At 36.7% G+C, this 19735-nt stretch overlaps 1 protein-coding gene across 1 annotated transcript in view; it reads left to right on the plus strand.

Annotated features, from left to right (window-relative positions):
- The window catches only part of AK5 (adenylate kinase 5), a 142329-nt gene that overhangs the window by 37488 nt on the left and 85106 nt on the right, over nucleotides 1–19735 (plus strand). Inside the window, exon 6 of the mRNA XM_026679324.2 lies at nucleotides 7042–7233. Within this exon, the coding sequence (XP_026535109.1) occupies nucleotides 7042–7233 (192 nt within the window). The remainder of the gene's footprint in view (nucleotides 1–7041; nucleotides 7234–19735) is intronic.

Consider the following 19735-nt stretch of genomic DNA (forward strand, 5'->3'; position numbering starts at 1 on the left):
CAGGCGCGAGCACGAGTTAAAGGAAGCCAAAGTTGCTGGGCAGTTGCTCGGTTTCCGGGTTTCCAGGGCTTTGCAAAGGCAAAGTTTGCAGGCTGGAGCGTCTTCCGCCGAGGAGCGGGAAGGGTTCCGCCCGGTGGGCAGGCGGGCTGCTTAAACTTTGCTCGGCGGCACTTAAAGCCTGCTCCCAGCACCGAGCAACTTCCCAGCAACTTCGCTTCCTTTAACTCGCGGCGGCGCCTGGCCCGAGCCGCGTGGCAGAGGGAAGCCCGGCGGGTGGGCGGGCTGCTTGGGAGAGCGACCGGCGGTGCTCCGGCAGCAGCAACAGGCAGTTTCGCCCGGGCTCCACTCAGGTGTCCGGCTGGGGCTGTCAGGAGTTGCTATCGCTGGCGCAGCTCCGCGCGGTTCCAGTCCCGCGTTGCCTTGGGAAGGAAAAGGCAAAACCAGGAGCCGCTGAGCCTGAGCCTCCGGTGCTGCTGCTCCCGTTGCAAAGCACCGCCACGGCTCTTTGCCTTCCTTCCCAAGGCAACGGGACTGGAGCCGCGCGAGCGCGCCGGCGGTAGCAACTCCTGACTCAGGGGGCCTCCGAGGGGAGGGGAAGGAGGAGAAGAGGGGCGGAAGGGTGGGGGGCGATTCCCAAAAAATCTTGTGCTGACCCGGCCCGTCTGTCAAATTTTAAAAGTCAATGCGGCCCCCGAGCCAAAAAGTTTGCCCACCCCTGTTATAGAGTAACTCTTTACTCTCTATATAATATTTTTTATTTCTTTCCTTTATTTATTACCCTAACAGCTTATTGAAGTGGCTTGACTCTTTACACTTTGAAAGACATTTGAGCTTTCTAAGGAAAGTGCTAAAGAGCTGATTTGGTGTAGATGTTAAAGGCCCTGAGTCACAAACTGTGATGCTTTGAGTTCTAGTCCTGCCTTTGACAAACGTTTTCTGAAAATGTTGCCAAGAAAACTGCAGGAGGAATTATCCAGGCAATCACTCAGAGTCCAGATTGGCTCAAAAGAGAAAGAAAGAAGGGGGAGGGAGAAAGGAAGGAAGGAAGGAAGGACTTGGAAATTTTGAGCCCAGGAAACTTAAAAACAAGATCGTAAGTGGGTTTTTAAAAATATTCCTGTGATGTAATAAATATTAATTTGTGTTCAGTGAATTTAAGCTATCTCCTTTAGAAACCAGACAATAACTCAAGCACATGAGGAATATTGTATAAGAGAAGCATAAAATACTAGAACTAATGGACTGTCAAGTGTTACTTGATTTGTGTTCTTTTTCTCATAATAGCCACCATAATGGGATCTTAAAGGATATAGATTTCTGAATGAAAAATTGTTAACTGATGCAATGGCTGTAGGACCGCATATGAAAACAAAGTTTTGTCTTGAGTATTGTTTGTTGTTATGGAAATGTGATGCTCCCATCTAATAATGTCAATATCAGCCTTTCATTTTTAAAAATAGGTACCTATAAAAGGAACACTTACTAAATCTGCTGAAGGATCAGTTGTTGTTGTTTTTCTCTTCAGTTGGAAGAGCCATTGGGACTTTATCTGAATAATGTCATTGTCAAGATCTATCCTACTTTAAGTAGTGCTGAGTTGCATACTTTTTTAAATGTACAAGTAAAGGTGACTTTTATCCTGTGAAAAATAAGATCCTGTCAAATGGCAGCAGAATTTGTCCTATGAAACACATTTTTCCTTCCCAGGGGCTTTTTTTGATAATTCAAAAGACATCTGGTGATGATAATGTCTGGTTTTTAAAAAAAAATGTTTTAGACTGTCACACATGAATTTTGCAGCTGTTCATAATGATTTTATTAGTAAAAGAGTAGAAATACTAAAGATGTCTCTGGTTACATTGAATAACAACAATTGAATGTATGCTTTATGACAGCATAATACATTATTATGATTAGGTCTACTTCTTTTTCTACCTGCCAACTGTTTCCCTAAATTGGCAGGTAATATACTGTTAGTTATAACGCAAGAATAGACTGTAGAAAGTGTATGCATGAACATTTACTCTTGTTAATGTCTCTAAATATAGATTTAGAGAGCTTGCCTACAATTTAATTATCCCTACTTTCTTCTCATACAAATTTTCCATTAATAGTGCTTGGTACCTTGAAAAGCAACCTTATATTGTAGCACATTGAAAATTATAGATTGGCAATTATTGAGGGGTGGCTAGAGGTTGACACCTAAAGACTGATTTTCTGATTATTTTTTTCTCTCAGAGCACGCATTCAGCTTGTGTTAGCCAAAGACAGAAGACTATGCGTTGATATTGGACTTCTGTTTTCACTAATCATTTGAGGAGTGGTAAAAAAGAAGCAGCAGTTGATGCTGAATTAGGCTAATTTTTTTTAATTGTTCTTAGTTTTCTCAAGCATTTTACTACTTCCATTTTGTTATTTGAAAACCTGCATAGGATATCCATAAAGTTATTAGGAATTAAGCTCAATTCAAGGGAGTCCAAGTTTATTTTTATTTTTCAATTGTTCCATATAAGGGCACTGAGCTGATAGGACTGTAATGATTACTAAGGGTTGTACTATTCATTATGTCCCACATGAGCTATGGGTGAGCTTTTCTGTACTAGCAAGATTACAATTTAACAGCCTGAAGAGCAGTGGTATCGACAACAAACTGTCACAACATCAAAATAACTCATCAACATAAAAATGCTGCCATTATTTCCTTGTTTCCGAACATCTGACTAAAATATGTAAGTTGTGGCATTTACATGATAAAGTCATCAAATATGTTTAGTCCTTGGTCCTCTACCTTGCAGATGCTATACACGAGGAAACCTTTGCCTACTGTAATATTTGTACTGTAACTTTATCTTATAGTTTAATATTTCATTGTAGTTTGATAATTATAATTTGCTATAAATTATCCCACAATGGGAACCTGTAATTCCATTTCTCGTCATAAACCAGAATGTGCCAACTTGGCCTGTTACCTCCTCTGGTTTAAAAGTACAATTTCATGGTTTTCATGTAATGACAAATTGGTTTAAGAAATCACTAAAATATTATATTATAATTAGATAAAAATATGTCCTTTATTTTAAAAAGCTGTCCTTTAGATTTATTTATTTTTCAGAAACTCACTTCTGTCCTTTATTTTACCCATTTAACTTTTACCATGCAAATTGTACCATTTAATACAGTCTTTCACATTCCTGTGAAAAATATAAAATTTGAAATTTCTTTTTAAAACAGATTTACATACACTATTTGAAATGAGATATTTTTATGATAGCTTTTTTTAAAGATTTTCTTTGTTTTGTGTTATAACAATAAATAATTTTTTATTCTTATGAATCTTTTCTAAATAAGCCCCTTTTTCAAATTTGTCCTTTATTTTTTCCAAGAAAATATGATCACTACAATTGTTATGTGAGAAAGACATGAAACAAGGCTCAGTTTTGATCTAATAAACATCAAACATGGATTAATGTATCAAAAGAAGCTGTAAAATTATTTCTTTGCAGGACTTAGCATGATAGGCAAACCAGATGCCACACATTTTCTGAGGTATTTATACATATTCTTGGCCTCTGTGCATTGTTTTTGGACTTGTCTGTAATTCTAGCAGGAATCAAATTTCACCTTTATATTTACTGTGGACATATTCATGAAATCCAAGTGTTTTCCCCTTTTCATTGTAACCAAGTCTCCATCTTTATCTCTATTATAGTGAGGAAAAGAAGGGATGTACGTATTATAACAAATTACATAATTGCTGATATATATATATATCTCAAGCAGTCATATTCTATTTCCTTTTCCAAGAATTAAAAGATGGAAAGGCTTTTTGTTGTGTCCAACTAGAAAATAACAGATGAGCCAGCCTAAGATTAGTTGAGTAACTGTTTTGAGGGAAGATCATACCACCTTATGTCTGTGCCCTTCATCTTTATTTCTCTTTGTTCCTTGTTTCAAGTTAGCTTCTGTTTTTACCAGTGTGCTTCTCTTACGCAAAAATACATCCTCTGATTCTTTCTTCTTCACTTCCTCCAAGAATCTTCTTTTGAACAATCGTGGATTTTCCATAAAAACTGCTTTAAGAATTTCATGTAAAGCAAAAGGTTGAGGTTACATTTCTTCTGTATTTTACGGCACTGAAAACAGTTGGAAGTCATCACTTTTTCTTTTTTTTTGTCTTTGCACTTTTTTCTCTCTTTCTCTTTTTTTTCTTCTGTATTTTATTTTATAATGAAACTTAACTAATTCCTCAGTCAGCCTTCAATTGAGAGAAACTTTAAAGAGACTTTTGGAGAACACCTGATTCCTCTCGAGAGGGAGATGGGGTACAGGATACCTTTTTCTGTACATTTCCTATAAATCTTTTAAAGACAAAAAGTAGTTTTGCAATATTTGAGCTGCCTTTTAGTGTCTGTTTTGCATATGTGCTAAATTTGAAATTGTTATGTGAAATCCTTTGCTGTGAACAAATATACTGTATATATGCATATTTCTATGCATGTATTTATATATGTGTGCATGTGTGTATACTCTGTGTGTGTGTGTATATATATACACACATGTTTGTGTGTATATGTATACATACACATATACATATATGCACGGTATATATATGAACATGTGTGTACACACACACATATATAACTATATATATATAACTATACTAGCTCGATACCCATGCTTTGCTACGAAATTATGTGGTCGGGCTTAATTTTTGGGGAGGAAAATAAGGGGGGGGGGAATTCTGCCTCTGCCTACCAGCATCCATGGGTATTCATCTGGCTAGCGTCCTGTCAGTGTGTGAGAGAGTTGAGGGCTCTTTGGAAACTGAAACAGTATTTGCTGTGTGAGCAAGGAGACAGCAAGGAGCCTGGGCGTGGCTTAGTTCAACTGTTCTGTACTAAAGATGCTTGCTGCTGTGAAACTGAAACTCTTCTGCTTGTGTTTTGCAGGGGGGGAGAGGGAGTAGAACTCCTTAGCATCAGAGCAAGTTAATAGTAATATACGAAATACTAATGCTCTGATGGTCATTTCAAAAAATCCTTTCTTAGCGAGCACATAGAAGCCAAGAGGAACATACGTGCCAAATTTCAAGTTTGTAGGCTTTACGGTTCTGGAGATTTTGTGACAATGCATAAGTGGTATTTCACTTTGTGTGTGTGTGTGTGTGTGTGTGTGTGTGTATGCAGGTCTTGGTGTGTTCGGGTCTTTTCCCGTGTAAGATTGAGAGTATCTTGGTGACATTTCGACGAGGTCCCACTCGCCATCTTCAGGCTGGTGCTTTCGGCTTTGTGCTTGTGCGAGCAAAGCGTGATCGGAGCTGCCGTCTCTCTTTAAATACTGGTGGGGAGGTTGGCTGTGTTGTTATTTCTTGATTGGTTGATGGAGTTGATGTTTGCAGATTGGTTGGCTTTTTCGTAAGAACATGTGTGGCTGAGGTATTGGCTGTGTGTCTATCAGCCTCCTGTGTTGTAATGACCTGGGTAATGGGCTGTGTGATGACCTTTTGAGTTCTATTGTTGTGACATCCTGGGTCTTGTGCTGTAATCTCCTGGATTGTTGGCTGTGTTGTAACATCCTGAGGTTTTGTGGTGTAACCTCCTAAGTTTCGTGATGTGATATCCTGAGCGGGTGGCTGTAATGTGATGTTCTGCCTTTATGGCCTTTGAGCATTTCCAGTTTTGAGGATTTGCTATCACTATCAAATGTTTATTTTTTTTTAATAAAGGTTTTTTTTTCCATTTTGATAAACTTGTAGATCCTGCAAGCACTACTGTGAAGAGATGATGTCATATTTGGTCACATAATGATTGTAATTGTAAAGCTTAGTTAATTAGCTGTATATTTAATAATATATGTACCAAACTTCCAAGATTTGTGGTAGGAGTGTGATATATAAGCTGTAGACAGCAGACTAGTTTGTACAAGAAGAACACAGACATGAGATACAAGTTTCTCTTTAGATAATTACACACATCGGTTCTGACTGCATTCTCTTTTATAACATTAGCTAATTTTTCCAAGGTTTAATAGGCAAACCACCCTATTTTTAAAAATTTCCTTTCCAAATGCAATTGGCATTGACAGTACACTCCTTACGAAATGACAAACTGTCTTGAATATTTGTCTTCCTTAAGTAAACAACTTAAAATAAATTCCCTCTGTATCTTTTAATTGTATGGCTGCTTAGGTTATCCTGTTATTTTATATGGACTCTAATCATCAGGCCAATTATTTGTGACAGTTTCATTCCGCTCAATTATTTTCAAAGAACATAATTATCTCCATCATGTGTGCTGAAACATAAATATCAGCATTAAGACTTGAACCCAACAAACTCTTTGGTAAAAGGCGTTCAGTTCAATTAGGATTATTTATTTATGCTATGTTATTATAAAGAGCCCTTATTACCGAGAACATGGCCATCACAGTCTGTGACAAGTGCCTTTGGCCTGAACAGCAGGAATGGGTGTGCTAAAATCGTGTGGGGTGGCACTATCTTTTCTGTTTCTAGTGTTTTCATACCATGCTTATACAGGCACTTCTAGATGCCAGCTGGTATCATTTCCTGCATCTTCCTTACCAGCTGGAGTTACCTTTCTTTCAAATCAAAAAAGGGGGTGACAAATTGCTCTTTCTCATCAAGTTGTAGCTATGGGCGTTGGGGTGCAAGAAGGGAGAAAAGAGAGTCTTCTTTCTTCTTAGTCTACACAGTGTTAGATACAGTATAATCTACAGTGTAGTCTACACAGACTACCTGTTGGATGTATCAGTTATCCTCAACGTAATTTAAAAGAAGGAAATAATTTCTCTTGGGATGTTAACAGAGATCATATTTCTCTTCTCACAAAAATATGCATAGGTTCAATGCTAAAGCTCTTGAAAAAATGGCAAAAGTTGGTGGTTTACAACAACATTCATTCATTCATTCAATTTCTATAGCCCCTCAACTCAACCAAGTGACTCACAGATGGATAAGTGACAGTAACCTGAATACATTTCTCTATGTTGATCTTTTCATCATTTGGATTATCTTCTTTGCAGATCTGTACCCCAGATTTGGTGGTGTTCTTGTCCTGCTCAAATCAACGGCTCCAAGAACGCCTAATGAAGCGCGCTGAACAGCAGGGGAGGCCAGATGATAATCTGAAAGCCACACAAAGACGCCTGACTAATTTCAAGCAGAATGCTGTTCCGCTGGTGAAATATTTCCAGGAAAAGGGTCTGATTGTGACTGTAAGTTTTTTAATCTATATGTTTGATAAATCAATTTTGGCTAGCAAAATTCAGGCAATGACCTAGAAAAAGATTGTCTAATTTTGAGAATAACTGTTTAAATCATTAAACATTTTTTTCATGTTTGATTGAGGACTTCTGCAGTCAAACTCTCACAGACTGAGAGACCCCAGTTGATTTTGTAGCTGTTTCATGCTCACCTGGATGTATAATTTATACAGCAATTGCTTTTTTGATCAAAGCCCTTTCTATTAGAATATAAATGTTTTTGAGCCATCACTGTTGCCTTACAACACTTACAAAAGTTCCTCTCAGAGAATCTGGTAAGTCATTTGATGAAGAGTGGCGTCATATAGAAATGGTCTGTGTCAATCCATTTTTGCGTTTGGGATCAACAGAAGTAAAATTGTGGCCAAATTTAGAGATGCTATAAGCTAGCTCAGTATTTCTCAACCTCATCAGCTTTAAGATGTGTACACTTCATTCATCCTTGCTGGAGAATTCTGGCAGCTGAGGTCCACACGTCTGAGGCTGGGAAACGCTGAGTTATAGAATACATTTTGAGCTGGACATTAATTTGAATAAATACAGCCATTCTGGTAATATGAATTACAGCTAGTCCTTATTAAATGGCTGCAGCAAGCTATATTTTTTTTCCCCATATATGGCCAGTCTTCACATTTATGACCCTCAGAGATATGTAAAACAGGGGAAAACTGAAGTAAAATCATAAGCCCAGTCGTAGTTTCAATTAGCAACTATTTCATTTTATGATTGATTTGCTGGTCCCAATTCTTGTCACTAAATAAAGACTGTATGTTGAATGTATAGTACAGCTTATTTTCAAATTCTGTTTGGCATTACAGTACTTTTATGCCGCAGTTATAATACTGTCCAGAACTCAAAAGCAAGAGTCAGTAAGTCTGGAAAAACTAATGTTTCATACTTGCTATATAGCACAAGACAAAGCATTGGAATGATAATATGGCTCTTGTTTAATTTTAAATATTCTTGTAAGCAATAAATATATCCTTAGATGTAGAACTGGAAATAAGTCATAATGTTGATCTTGTTTGTAAAAGAATGGATTGCTATAAGATGAATTCTGTAGCTCTTTCAAATCAATGCTTCTTTAGAAAAGAAACTAGAAGTGCCAAGCAAGCAGCTCGGTGAAATATTATAGGAGAACAGGCTGAGAGCAGCAAAAATGAAATTTTGTCCAGAAAGAGATCTATCAAAAGGCTGGAATATCTGTAGGAGTCTGCAGAAAGTTTTTTTTTTTTTTAATAAAAAATTTATTTGGGTTTTCACAAAACATAATACAAGTAAAATTTCTTTTTTTGAGAATAGCATGGTCCCGGATTATCACTTCTCCATACAGACACAAATTCAATTTCATATTCATCTTTGTGTTCTATTCCATATCTTATTACTATTTTAACATTTTCTCAATAATTTTTCCCTTCCCTTAGTTTTCCCTTCCCTTCCCTTCCCTTATTACTATTTTAACATTTTCTCAATAATTTTTCCCTTCCCTTAGTTTTCTCAATCTTACTTTTAATTATCTCATTCCTTTCTAAGTTCAATTATATATATCTTTTTCTAAGTTTCAATACCTTTCTAGTCATATTTATACTTTTGTCTGTCCTGTTTCAATTTCATATTTTCTTTTCTCATTAAACAAAATTTCCCTCTGTAGTTACTAATTGGAGTATGACACCTTTGTATCTTTTAATTTTTATCCATTCAACTCTTATTTAAACTTCAATTTATGCCTTTACAACTATAACATTCAATATAACACATAACTTCCAGTTCAATTCTGCTTGGTACATTCTTAAAATACGCACTAAGTTCTTAAAGAGAAAATATATATAACAATAATAAATAAAATACTTATTCTATTCCAATTCAGTTCTAACATTAATGTTAGTTATAATCTTTGACATCTTTAACATTCCTTTTCAATAGGATATCATACTTCTAGGAACACTTATAATATTTCCATAATTTTTCATGTTTCTTTCATATTCCTCTTCACTTAAATTTTTATAACACATTTATAATAATTAAAATGTTCCCCTCCTTTCCTAATTTCATTCTCTCACTCTCTTTATTTCATATATTTATTAAAAATCAATTCCATTACAATGAGTATTTTATCTATCATTTTAATCACACTTGTTTCATATTTTCAAAGTTCATTTCTATTTCTAATATAACAATACTACCTTATGTACCCTTGCAGAATCCCCCTTTCAATTAAGTTTTCACCCAATATCTCTGTGTCTTGTACATTTTCCCTGTTTCTCTATGTCCTGCGCACAATTGCAGATTTCGGTCTGTCACCGAAGAAGCTCAAACTGGATCTCTTCAGCTCTGTGAAAAGGGGGAAGAAAACCATGACGGTTCTGACTTAAAGCTGTATCCCAATTTTGCATTGCTTAGACAGTTCAGTTAATTAACAAACAAATCAAACCCTTTTATCTCTTTTCTTTGATAATTACAGTTGAACCTAGTGAAAAATTCATCTAGCATGGATGGGAAACTTCTGTTATTCCCAAATTACCTCTTCTCAATATCTCTAACAATTGGTCATATTGGTTGGAAACGATGAGTTGCCGACAACAGCTGAAAGGCTACACTAATGCTGGGGTTTTTTTCTCTCTTCCTGCAAATCAAAGAGCAAATTAGAAAGCAGTTATAATGTTTTCTTTTTAAAAAATCCTGGCTTTAGACAAAAACCCATGTCTATACTGAGTTAACAGCCTCAATGGATTTTACTTTGTTTTATTTATTTATTTTATTTACCGTATTTATCGGCGTATAACACGCACAGGCGTATAACACGCATCTTCATTTTAAGGGGGAAATTTCAGGAAAAAATTTTAAAAATTCTGCCTGCCTGCCTTAGTTTCTGGTTGTTTGGGAGCAGCTTCGGCTGAGAATAATAACTATTCGCCTCTTTTACTCAGCCGAAGCTGTTCCGATTCAACCATTAACGAAGGCAGGCAGGCAGGCAGAACGGAGCACTGCGGGCGGGCGGGCGGGCGGGCGGACGGGGTGGGGGTGTGGGGAGAGGCGACAGGAAAAGCCCCCGCTTCTTTGAAGCAGTTTCTTCCTGTGCTGGTGGAGGAGCGAGAGAGCGACTGAGAGAGCTGACCCAGAGAGAAGGACAGGCTTCGGTTGCTTCCTCCCTCCCCTTCTTTCATTTGTGTCCTTGATCCCCGATCCCAGCAGCATTCACCGAAGGCTTCTTAACGTTAGATCGGCGTATAACACGCATACATCATTTGCCCCCTATTTTCAGGGGGAAAAAAGTGCGTGTTATACGCCGATAAATACGGTATTTGATTTGTCAATCGCTTACAAGATAATAAGTATAAGGATAAACTTAGTTATGAATACATGAAATGAATACATATAAGAAAAATAAAAGAAACAATAGGACAGGGACGGTAGGCACATTGGTGCGCTTATGTTTTTGAGACCATACCAAAACAAACAAAACAAAATCCCCAAATATAACACTGAAAGAGACAATACAATGTCTTGTGATTCTTTTGAAAATATTTGATTGCCCCACTATTTAATTATTGTATTGGAAAATAGTTTTTCAAAAGCTCCTTCTTTAACCCAAGCAGCAGAGCAGGCTCAAATAAATAAATAAGAATTAAATATGGTCATGCCGACATCAAAAGTTCAGATACTAGACAAAGTAATACAGTATAACATAATACAGTTTGAAATAGGTGATTCTCTGCTTGGACATTTATATTTTATGGGCTATATATAGGCAGTCCTTGAGTTTCGACCTCAATTGAACCTAAATTTTCTGTTGCTAAGCGAAATTATTTGTTAAGTGAATTTTGCCACATTTTACCATTTTTCCTGCCACAGTTGTTAATTGAATAACTGCAGTTTTTAAGATAGTAATGTGGTTATTAATACGAGTCGGTTGCCAAGCATCCAAATTTTGATCACATGACCATAGGAATGATGCAATGGTCATAAGTGTGCAAAACGGTCATAAGTCACTTTTTTTAGTGCCATTGTAACTTTGAATGGTCACTAAATGAACTGTTGTAAGTCAAAGACTATCTATAATTGTTATTGTTATAGTTACTGACCAGTATTTGTAGAATTGTTATAAAAAGTTACAAAGTTCAAATGAAAAAGCACAAGCATTTCTAAAACCAATAAAAAGAATAATAAATTATTCATAATAATCCTATATAAATAGAATCTTAATTTTTAAACAATTTCAAGAAATAGTAAAAATAGCAAGACTGTAAAACTGCTTTAAAATACTAAAAACTTGCTTACTAAATGCTAAACTGCTCAGCATATATACAAACAAATGCAAACTTGCTAGGATGAGTGAATGGTGAGGTGTAAATTAAATTATATATTTGAAGGATCCTAAAGCTTGAAGTATTAAAAGATTAAAGATCCAATTCCAAAGAAGGGCAATGCAACGAAAGTTCAAACTACCGCACCATTGCACTCATTTCACATGCTAGTAAAATTATGCTCAAAATCCTACAAGCTAGACTCCAGCAGTATGTGGATCTAGAACTACCAGAAGTACAGTCAGTCAAAGAGGCAGAGGAACTAGAAATCAAATTGCCAACATATGCTGGATCATGGAGAAAGCTAGTGAGTTCCAGAAAACATCTACTTCTGCTTTATTGGCTATGGTAAAGCCTTTGATTGTGTGGATCACAACAAATTGTGGCAAATCCTTAAAGAGATGGAGTACCAGACCATCTTTTTTTTTTTTTTGTAAAAATTTTATTTGGGTTTTCATAAAACATACAATTAAAATATCTTTTTGAGAACAGCATGATTCCAGGTTATCATTCCTCTATACAGACAAAAACTTGATTACATATTCATCTTTTCTTTCTAATCATTATATTTATACTTTTGTCTGTCCTATTTACAATTTCGTATTTTCTTTTCTCATAAAACAAGATTTCCCCTGTAATTACTAACTGGAGTGTAACAACTTTATATCTTTAAATTACTGTCCATTCAAATTTCATTTAAGATTTAATTTATATCTTGACAATTATAACATTCAATTTCTAACCTCTATTTTATAACATATAACTCTTATCAACCGAATTCTTCTTGGTACATTCCCTTAGAAATACACACTAGGTTCTAAAATATACAGTTATAACATCCCATTTCATATAATTTATCAACCAAGTTCTATTTGGTACATTCCCTTAAAAATCAATAAATTCTAAACAGAAAAGAAAGTAAAGTAATTAATAGAGTTGTTATTCTATTCAAATTCATCTTAACATCTGATATTCATATTTCTTTTCAATTATATTTTAATAAATCATTAATAACAGTTAAATATTACCATCCTTTCCCACTTTCATTCTCTTATTCTCTTTATTTCATTTAGTTACATTCCATTATATAACAGTACCAATTTTATCTATCACTTTAATCACCTATATTTCATATTTTCTATACCCATTACTATTTCTAATATAACAATACTATCTAATGTACCCTTGCAGAATCCTCTCTTTCAATTAAGTTTTCACCCATTATCTCTGTGAATCCTTGTACGTTTTCCCTGCTTCTCTATTTCCTGTTTCTGTCCTTTATAACTTCTTCTCCTTTCCATTTTCCCCCTCTTCTTCTCCCTCGCCTTTTTGACCCCCTTTCTCTCTAATTCTAATTCTCCCTTCTGTAATCCTCTCTTCTGCTTCTTCCTAGTATTGTAATTACTTTTCAAGCTATTCTTTTTTTGGTTGTTTTTTCAGATCTTAAGTTTTTCACTCTCTTCCCACCCTTTTCCTTTTTAACCCCACATAGAATTGCTTGATCATTAAAGATGGCTTCTTCTTTGTCCCGCCCTTCTTGTTCTGCAAGCATTTCTTGTTGTTTTTCATAGTTCAAAATCTCCATTTCTAAAAATTGAAATATGAAGCCAAAAGAACCTCTTCCCTCTTGTGTATCTTCTTTCTGCTTTTTAAGTTCCATTTTTAGCTCTTCACGGAGTGATGCCATTTTAAACACTTTTAAACAACCACCCGATTAATTTTAGTCATTAAAATCCAACAACCAAAATTCCAAAGATCACCAAGTAATTCAAATAATCCAAAGCTGTTTCTTCTTGCTTCTTTTTTCCACTTTCTCTTTCCTGTTCTGTTATCTTTTAGCAAAGTTTCAATTACAATGTATCTTTTAGGAGTCTTGTTAAAATTTCACTGTTAATTCTTTTTAATTTCAGGTGGTCTTCTCCATTTTTTCCAGATCCCACCCTTTTCTTTTTTTTCTCTCTCCTTTCCTCCTTTTAAAGGATTTAAAATATCCAAAAGTCTTCATTATCCCTTTGACATTTTATTTTCATCTTAAAATTGCCTATTATTGTCAAAGTGGATTTATATCAATTTCGTGCTTAGATCTCTTCTTAGCTTTTTTTTTTTTTTTTAAAACAAGTTTTATTAATTTTTAAAACACACAAATTATCATTATTCATTACATGTTTAAACCTTTTTCCCTTGTAAATTTAACAAGTCAGATAAATTATGATTCTGTTTTAAACCATTTCCATATAATATACCAAAACCTCTTATTCAATTTCTCTTTACTTCTCTTTACTCTTATTCAATATCATTATTATTATTTCATCTGTTTCTTTCTGACTTAGTTACCATTATTCTCATTCTATATTTCTACAAGTTTTTACCAATTCTCCCCAAAAAAGACATATACACACAACACACAAAACATAAAAATATCTTTTTGAAAGTAACTTGGACCCAGGTGTCTCTCTCTTCATGGACTTCAATTATATTCATGCTCATCTTACATATCATTACTTATTTTATTTACCATTCTAAGCCTTCTATATTAACTTCTCCACATATTTCACACTTCTTAATTCTACCTTAATTAATCATCTTAGTTTAAATCATTATATTTGTATCTTTTGTCCATTTTTTATCATCCCTTTGTCTCATCCCTTATGAAAAAAAAGAAAATCAGTTTCTCCTGAAATCATTAATCAGAGTATGATGCCTTTCTATCTCCCCCTAAGTTAATCAAATTAATCTTTAAAGTAATATCTAATACCCAATCAGATTTTGCTTGGTACATTCTATCTAACTAATACATCCAACACAATTAATGCATAATTAGAGAATAAATCCAAATATTAAAAAGAAATACTATAATAAAAATTTTATAATAACATCAATACCATAATTTTATTAAACTCTTTAATTAAAACAATATTCTAAACCTCTCCTATTATTAAGTTTTAAAACCAATCATTTTTAAACATTTTAACATTTTAATCTCTTATCAACTCTTAAACCATTGCAATACTACCATCTCATCTTATGTACCTTGCAAAATCTTTTTTTTTTTTTAAATTATACTTTATCCATTATCCATAAAAATTCTTTTTTCCATTTAATTTCAAAACGTTGTAGCTTTTCTCCACCTTTTCCCTTTCTTTCTTTTCCCAACAAACCTTTCTACCCCCTTCTTCTAGCCTCTGCCTTACCGGCTTCCTTCTCTGTCGTATTTCTTTTCCCCTTTGTTTACAATCATCATATTGGTTTTGCACTTTATTTTCCCTTTCTTAAATGTTTTTTAGATCTTAAGTCCTTAAATCCTTTAGTTTTCTTCTTTTCTCTTCTTTTCTTTTCTTTCTCTCTTCCTTTTTTCTGGATCAAATTCTGAGATTCATTAAAGATGGCTCCTTCCTTTCTTTCTTGTTCCTCTGCTGTCTTCATCTGTTGTAATTTTTGTTGATAATTAGTAAGCGCCATTTCTAAGAAAAGGAAAGCTTCTTCCACACCATTTCTTAGTTCCTCAACAGAAAGAGCCATTATAAATCTTTTCTTTTCTTTTCTCCTTCTTTCTTCTTACAACAACCAGAATATTCAAAAGAAAATAAAAAAGATAAAACAGTCCCAAAGTTATCAATCAGTCCAAACCAAGGCAGAGTTCTCACTTTCTCCTTCTGGGGTGATATCAATCAAAGAGAAAGAAAGTCCAAATCTGTTTAAAGTCTTGTTACAATATATTCTAGTCTTCAAATCCTTAAGGCATCTGCTCCAACAAATCTTAGCATACAAATATTTTCTTTTTAATCCTCTCTCTTCCCACTCATCGCTTAAAACCAATTTCCACCTAAAAAAATAGGTTTCTTAATATCCAGTTATTTATTCCGTAGGAAAGAGGGAAAGCTATCCTTTCAGCACCTTCCAGCAGCCGCTTTTTTCCTCTTCTGGCAGGTATTATTCAGAAAGTCATACTTTTCAGGAATTTTATTAAATATGTCTTAGAGTCCTAGGAGCCAAGAAAAACTTTCTCCTCTCAATCACTTTCTCCACTTCCTCCTGCGCATTCTTACCCGGCTGCCAGCTTTGTGGCGGCCATTACGGACCGCCGCTGCACCGTCCTGGGAAAAGGGGTTCTGCCGGCCAGGAGGGGGTCTGCAGCACCCCCAAACCCTTCTCCGGATCCCCTACCTTCAGCTGCCCCTGCAGGGCAGCCTAGCTCCGCACCCGGCTGGGTCGGAGCCCCAAAAACGGCTAGCGCGGCAGGATCGCGCAGCTTCGCAAATCCCTGCCGCCGCGAAGCCGACAAACCGGAAGTCCCCAGATCTCTTCTTAGCTTTTAAAGCCAATTACAGCTGTCAATATGAGAAAAAAAAACACCAAATCTTTTCCCTTTCCTCTCTCTTTTGCTGCTTCAAAAATCTTCTTTGGGGACAGTATTATTCTTTATAGTTCAAAACCCAGGGTACCTTGTATAGTTGCTTTCTCAATTCGACCTGGTTAGTCAAAACTTTATCCTTCATCTTCCTCCTGCATAATCTTGTCCAGTCAGGAATCTTTTTTGAGGTGGCCATTTCTGACCACCGCTTCAACCGTCTTCGGGAAAGGGAGTAATGGCCAGCTGAGGAGAAGAGATGCGGCTCTCCTCAACCCCGCTGGCAATCTCCCCATTCTTCACCACCTCTATAGGGTGGCTATAGCCTCAAATCCAAGCAGCTGGGGTGGTCTGGTGGCGAGCACGGATCGAAACCGCTCACGATCGTGGATTTCAGTCCATTGCCGAAGAAGCCCAAACCGGAGGTCCGGGAGTACCAGACCATCTTATTTGTCGTTTGAGAAACCTACATGCAGATCAAGAAGCAACAGTGAGAACTGGACATGGAACCACTGATTGGTTCAAAATTGGGAAAGGAGTTCGGCAAGGCTGTGTACTGTCGTCCTGCCTATTTAACTTATATGCAGAGCACATCATGAGAAAGGCAGAGCTAGATGAATCAAAAGTTGGAATTAAGATTGCTGGGAGAAATATGAACAACCTTAGATATGCAGATCATACCACTCTAATGGCAGAAAGTGAAGAGGAACTAAAGAGCCTTTTGATGCAGGTAAAGGAGAGTGCAAAAGTTGGCTTGAAACTCAACATTAAGAAAACTAAGATCATGCCATCTGGCCCTCTCAATTCCTGGTAAATAGATGGGGAAGAAGTGGAGGTAGTGACATGTATTATTTTCCTGGGCTCAAAGATCACAGCAGATGGAGATTACAGCAGTGGTGGTATTCAGCCGGTTTGCACCGGATCGAGCGAACCAGTAGCAAGAATTTGGCATGGGTTGCCGAACCGGTAGTAAGTTCTGGCTGGCCACGCCCCCGATCCGGTCGCCCTCCCGCCCGATGCTCGCTTACCCGCCCACCTGACATTCGCCTAAGGTAATTCTTTTTTTTTTTTCCCTCCTGACAATCAACGGTGCTGGGATTCCCCTTGCTGAGGGCCAGGAAGGCAAAAAATGGAGGGAGGAGCTCAGCGCCTCCCCTCCATTTTTTGCCTTTCAGAGCCCCAGAGGAACCTTAGGGGAGCAAAAATGCCCCCCAGAGGCTCCTCTGAGGCTAGGGAGCTCCCAAAATGGAGCTTGGAGGGGTGTTGCGTGCCCCTCCCATGCTTTGATTTTTTTCCTTCCTGAGCCTTAGGGGAGCAAAAACACCTCCCCAGAGGCTCCTCTGAGGCTAGGAAGCTCCCAAAAATGGGTGGGGGCAGCAAAAAAGCAAACAAAAAAGCCACACCCAGCCAGTCACATGGCCACTCCCACCAAGCCACACCCCAGAACCGGTAGTAAAAAGTTTTGAATCCCACCACTGGATTACAAGAAATTAAAGAAATTAAACAACATTTGTTCCTGGGGAGGAAAACTATGGCAAATCTAGTAATCATACTAAAAAGCAGAGACGTCACCCTGCCAACAAAAGTCAAGGCTATGGTTTTCCCAGTTGCAATGTATGGCTGTGAAAGTTGGACCATAAGAAAGGCTGAGTGCCAAAGAATTGAGCCCTTTGAACTATGGTACTGGAGAAGACTCCTGTGAGTCCCTTGGACTGCAAGGCGATCAAACCAGTCAGTCCTAGAAGAGATCAACCCTGACTGCTCTTTAGAAGGCCAGATGCTGAAGATGAAACTCAAATACTTTGGCCACCTAATGAGAAGGAAGGACTCACTGGAGAAGAGCCCAATGCTGGGAAAGATTGAGGGCAAAAGAAGAAGGGGATGACAGAGACTGAGGTGGCTGGATGGGGTCACTGAAGCAGTAGGTGTGAGCTTAAATGGACTCCAGAAGAAGGGAGAGGACAGGAAGGCCCGGAGGAACATTGTCCATGGGGTCACGATGGGTTGGACATGACTTTGCAACTAACAACACCAAAAGTTTAAAGGAGTTCTTGTTCTCTTTCTTTCTCTCTCTCTCCCCCTCCTTCCCCTCTCCCTCTCTCCCTCCCTCCCTCCCATCTTTCTCTCCCTCTCTCCCCCTCTCTCTATGTGCGTGTGCCAGATACCTTAAAAGTGTTCTTTAATTCTGCTGAAATATTTACAATAGCATTTTCCAAGAAGATAATACCAATAAAAGGAATAATGCCCTAATTCCATTGTAAAATCAAGAGGAATAATCTATTAAATGATTAGTTAACTGTATCTTGGAGCACTATGATGTTATGGCAACCATTTGCTTTCCTGTTCCAGCTATAGCAACAAAAATGAAAAATGAAAGTTGTTCAACCATGTAATTAAAGTTTTTTTTAAAAAGAAGAAGCTAACTACAGTACATTGGGATTCATAAACCCAGGATATGCAAAGTATTGTTCCTGAAGAATCTGTTTATAAACAAACATGCTCAGATAAACCAACAAACAAAACCTGCATCTTTGCAACTCCTCTTTGAGTTGCAAAGGTACAGATTTTGAAAGTAGCGTTCTTCCTTGATTAAGGGGGAAAAACCTTTCATTTTTTTCAAGCAATTGATAACATTAAAAATAGACCACAGAGAAAAAAATCAGTAATGATTAGTAATAGCAGCTATAAGTTACCTTTGATATCAAAAGTATGACTTTCAATACCAATTGTGCAGAACATAAACAAGAGGCTATTATTTCAGTTTTGTCCTGTCTGTTCACTACTAACAGCCATCCAGCTGGGTGCTGTGGCAACACAATTGTTAGACTGGCCTTCTGTTGAGTGTTTTATCTAGGGCCAGTTGAAGACATTCTTGGTTGTTTTTAATATTTTGCTCAATGCTACAGCCCTAGTAAGGTTTTATCAACTATTATTGGACGCTATAGTCTCAGCCATTAGTTACTTTAAAAATAAAGCAGGGCTGAATGATGGCAGATCTACCGATTTCATTTGGGAAGTTACATCTCCTTTCCTCATGTTAAGAATTTGGTGTCAAGAAGCCAGAGGCAAAACTTCCAATTTTCCAAGAATACTGTATAGCTTTTTGAATAGTTTGAACTACAGATTTTCCTTAGACTTTCAGCAAGGAAGATTTATTTATTATAAATTATAAAGAGCCTCAGTGGTGCAGTGGTTAAAGTGCAGTATTGCAAGCTATGTCTTCTGTAGCCAGCTGCATGCAATTTGGCAGATCAAATCTCATCAGGCTCAAAGTTAACTCAGCCTTCCATCTTTCCGAGGTGGGTAAAATGAGGACCCAGATTGTTGGGGGCAAGATGCTGACTCTGTAAACCTCTAAGAGAGAGCTGTAAAGCACCATAAAGTGGAATATCAGTCTTATTGCTATTTATTTAATATAAAAAGACTGAGCATTGCAGTCTAAAACAACTGTCAGGCACTAGTTTGGGGAATGTTATAAAACAACTATACTATGCATTTTAAAGATAAAGATCAGGTATTACAGCTTTTCTAAGGATGTTTCAAATAAAGAAACTCTTTTCTTTGCACAGAAAAGATAGAAATTGTGTTTGTGAAACTCAAAAGATAGCATTATATTGTAGAGTAGATTCAGGAGGCGTTACATCTAGGAATATTTCTCTGGCAGTTATAAGTTTCAGTTTGCCAAGTGAAAATGATGGAAATGGTATTAGGTTTGCCAATTACTTTTAGTACTCTTCATGTTTTCTTTGTAAAATTCTTTTAGAAAAATAAGGGAATTATACCTCTTGGAAATAATTTTAAT

The sequence above is a fragment of the Notechis scutatus genome, chromosome 3, assembly GCF_049901735.1.
Source record: "Notechis scutatus isolate UNSWTSFEM ecotype Mainland chromosome 3, rNotScu1.2, whole genome shotgun sequence".
Classification (NCBI taxonomy): Eukaryota; Metazoa; Chordata; class Lepidosauria; order Squamata; family Elapidae; genus Notechis; species Notechis scutatus.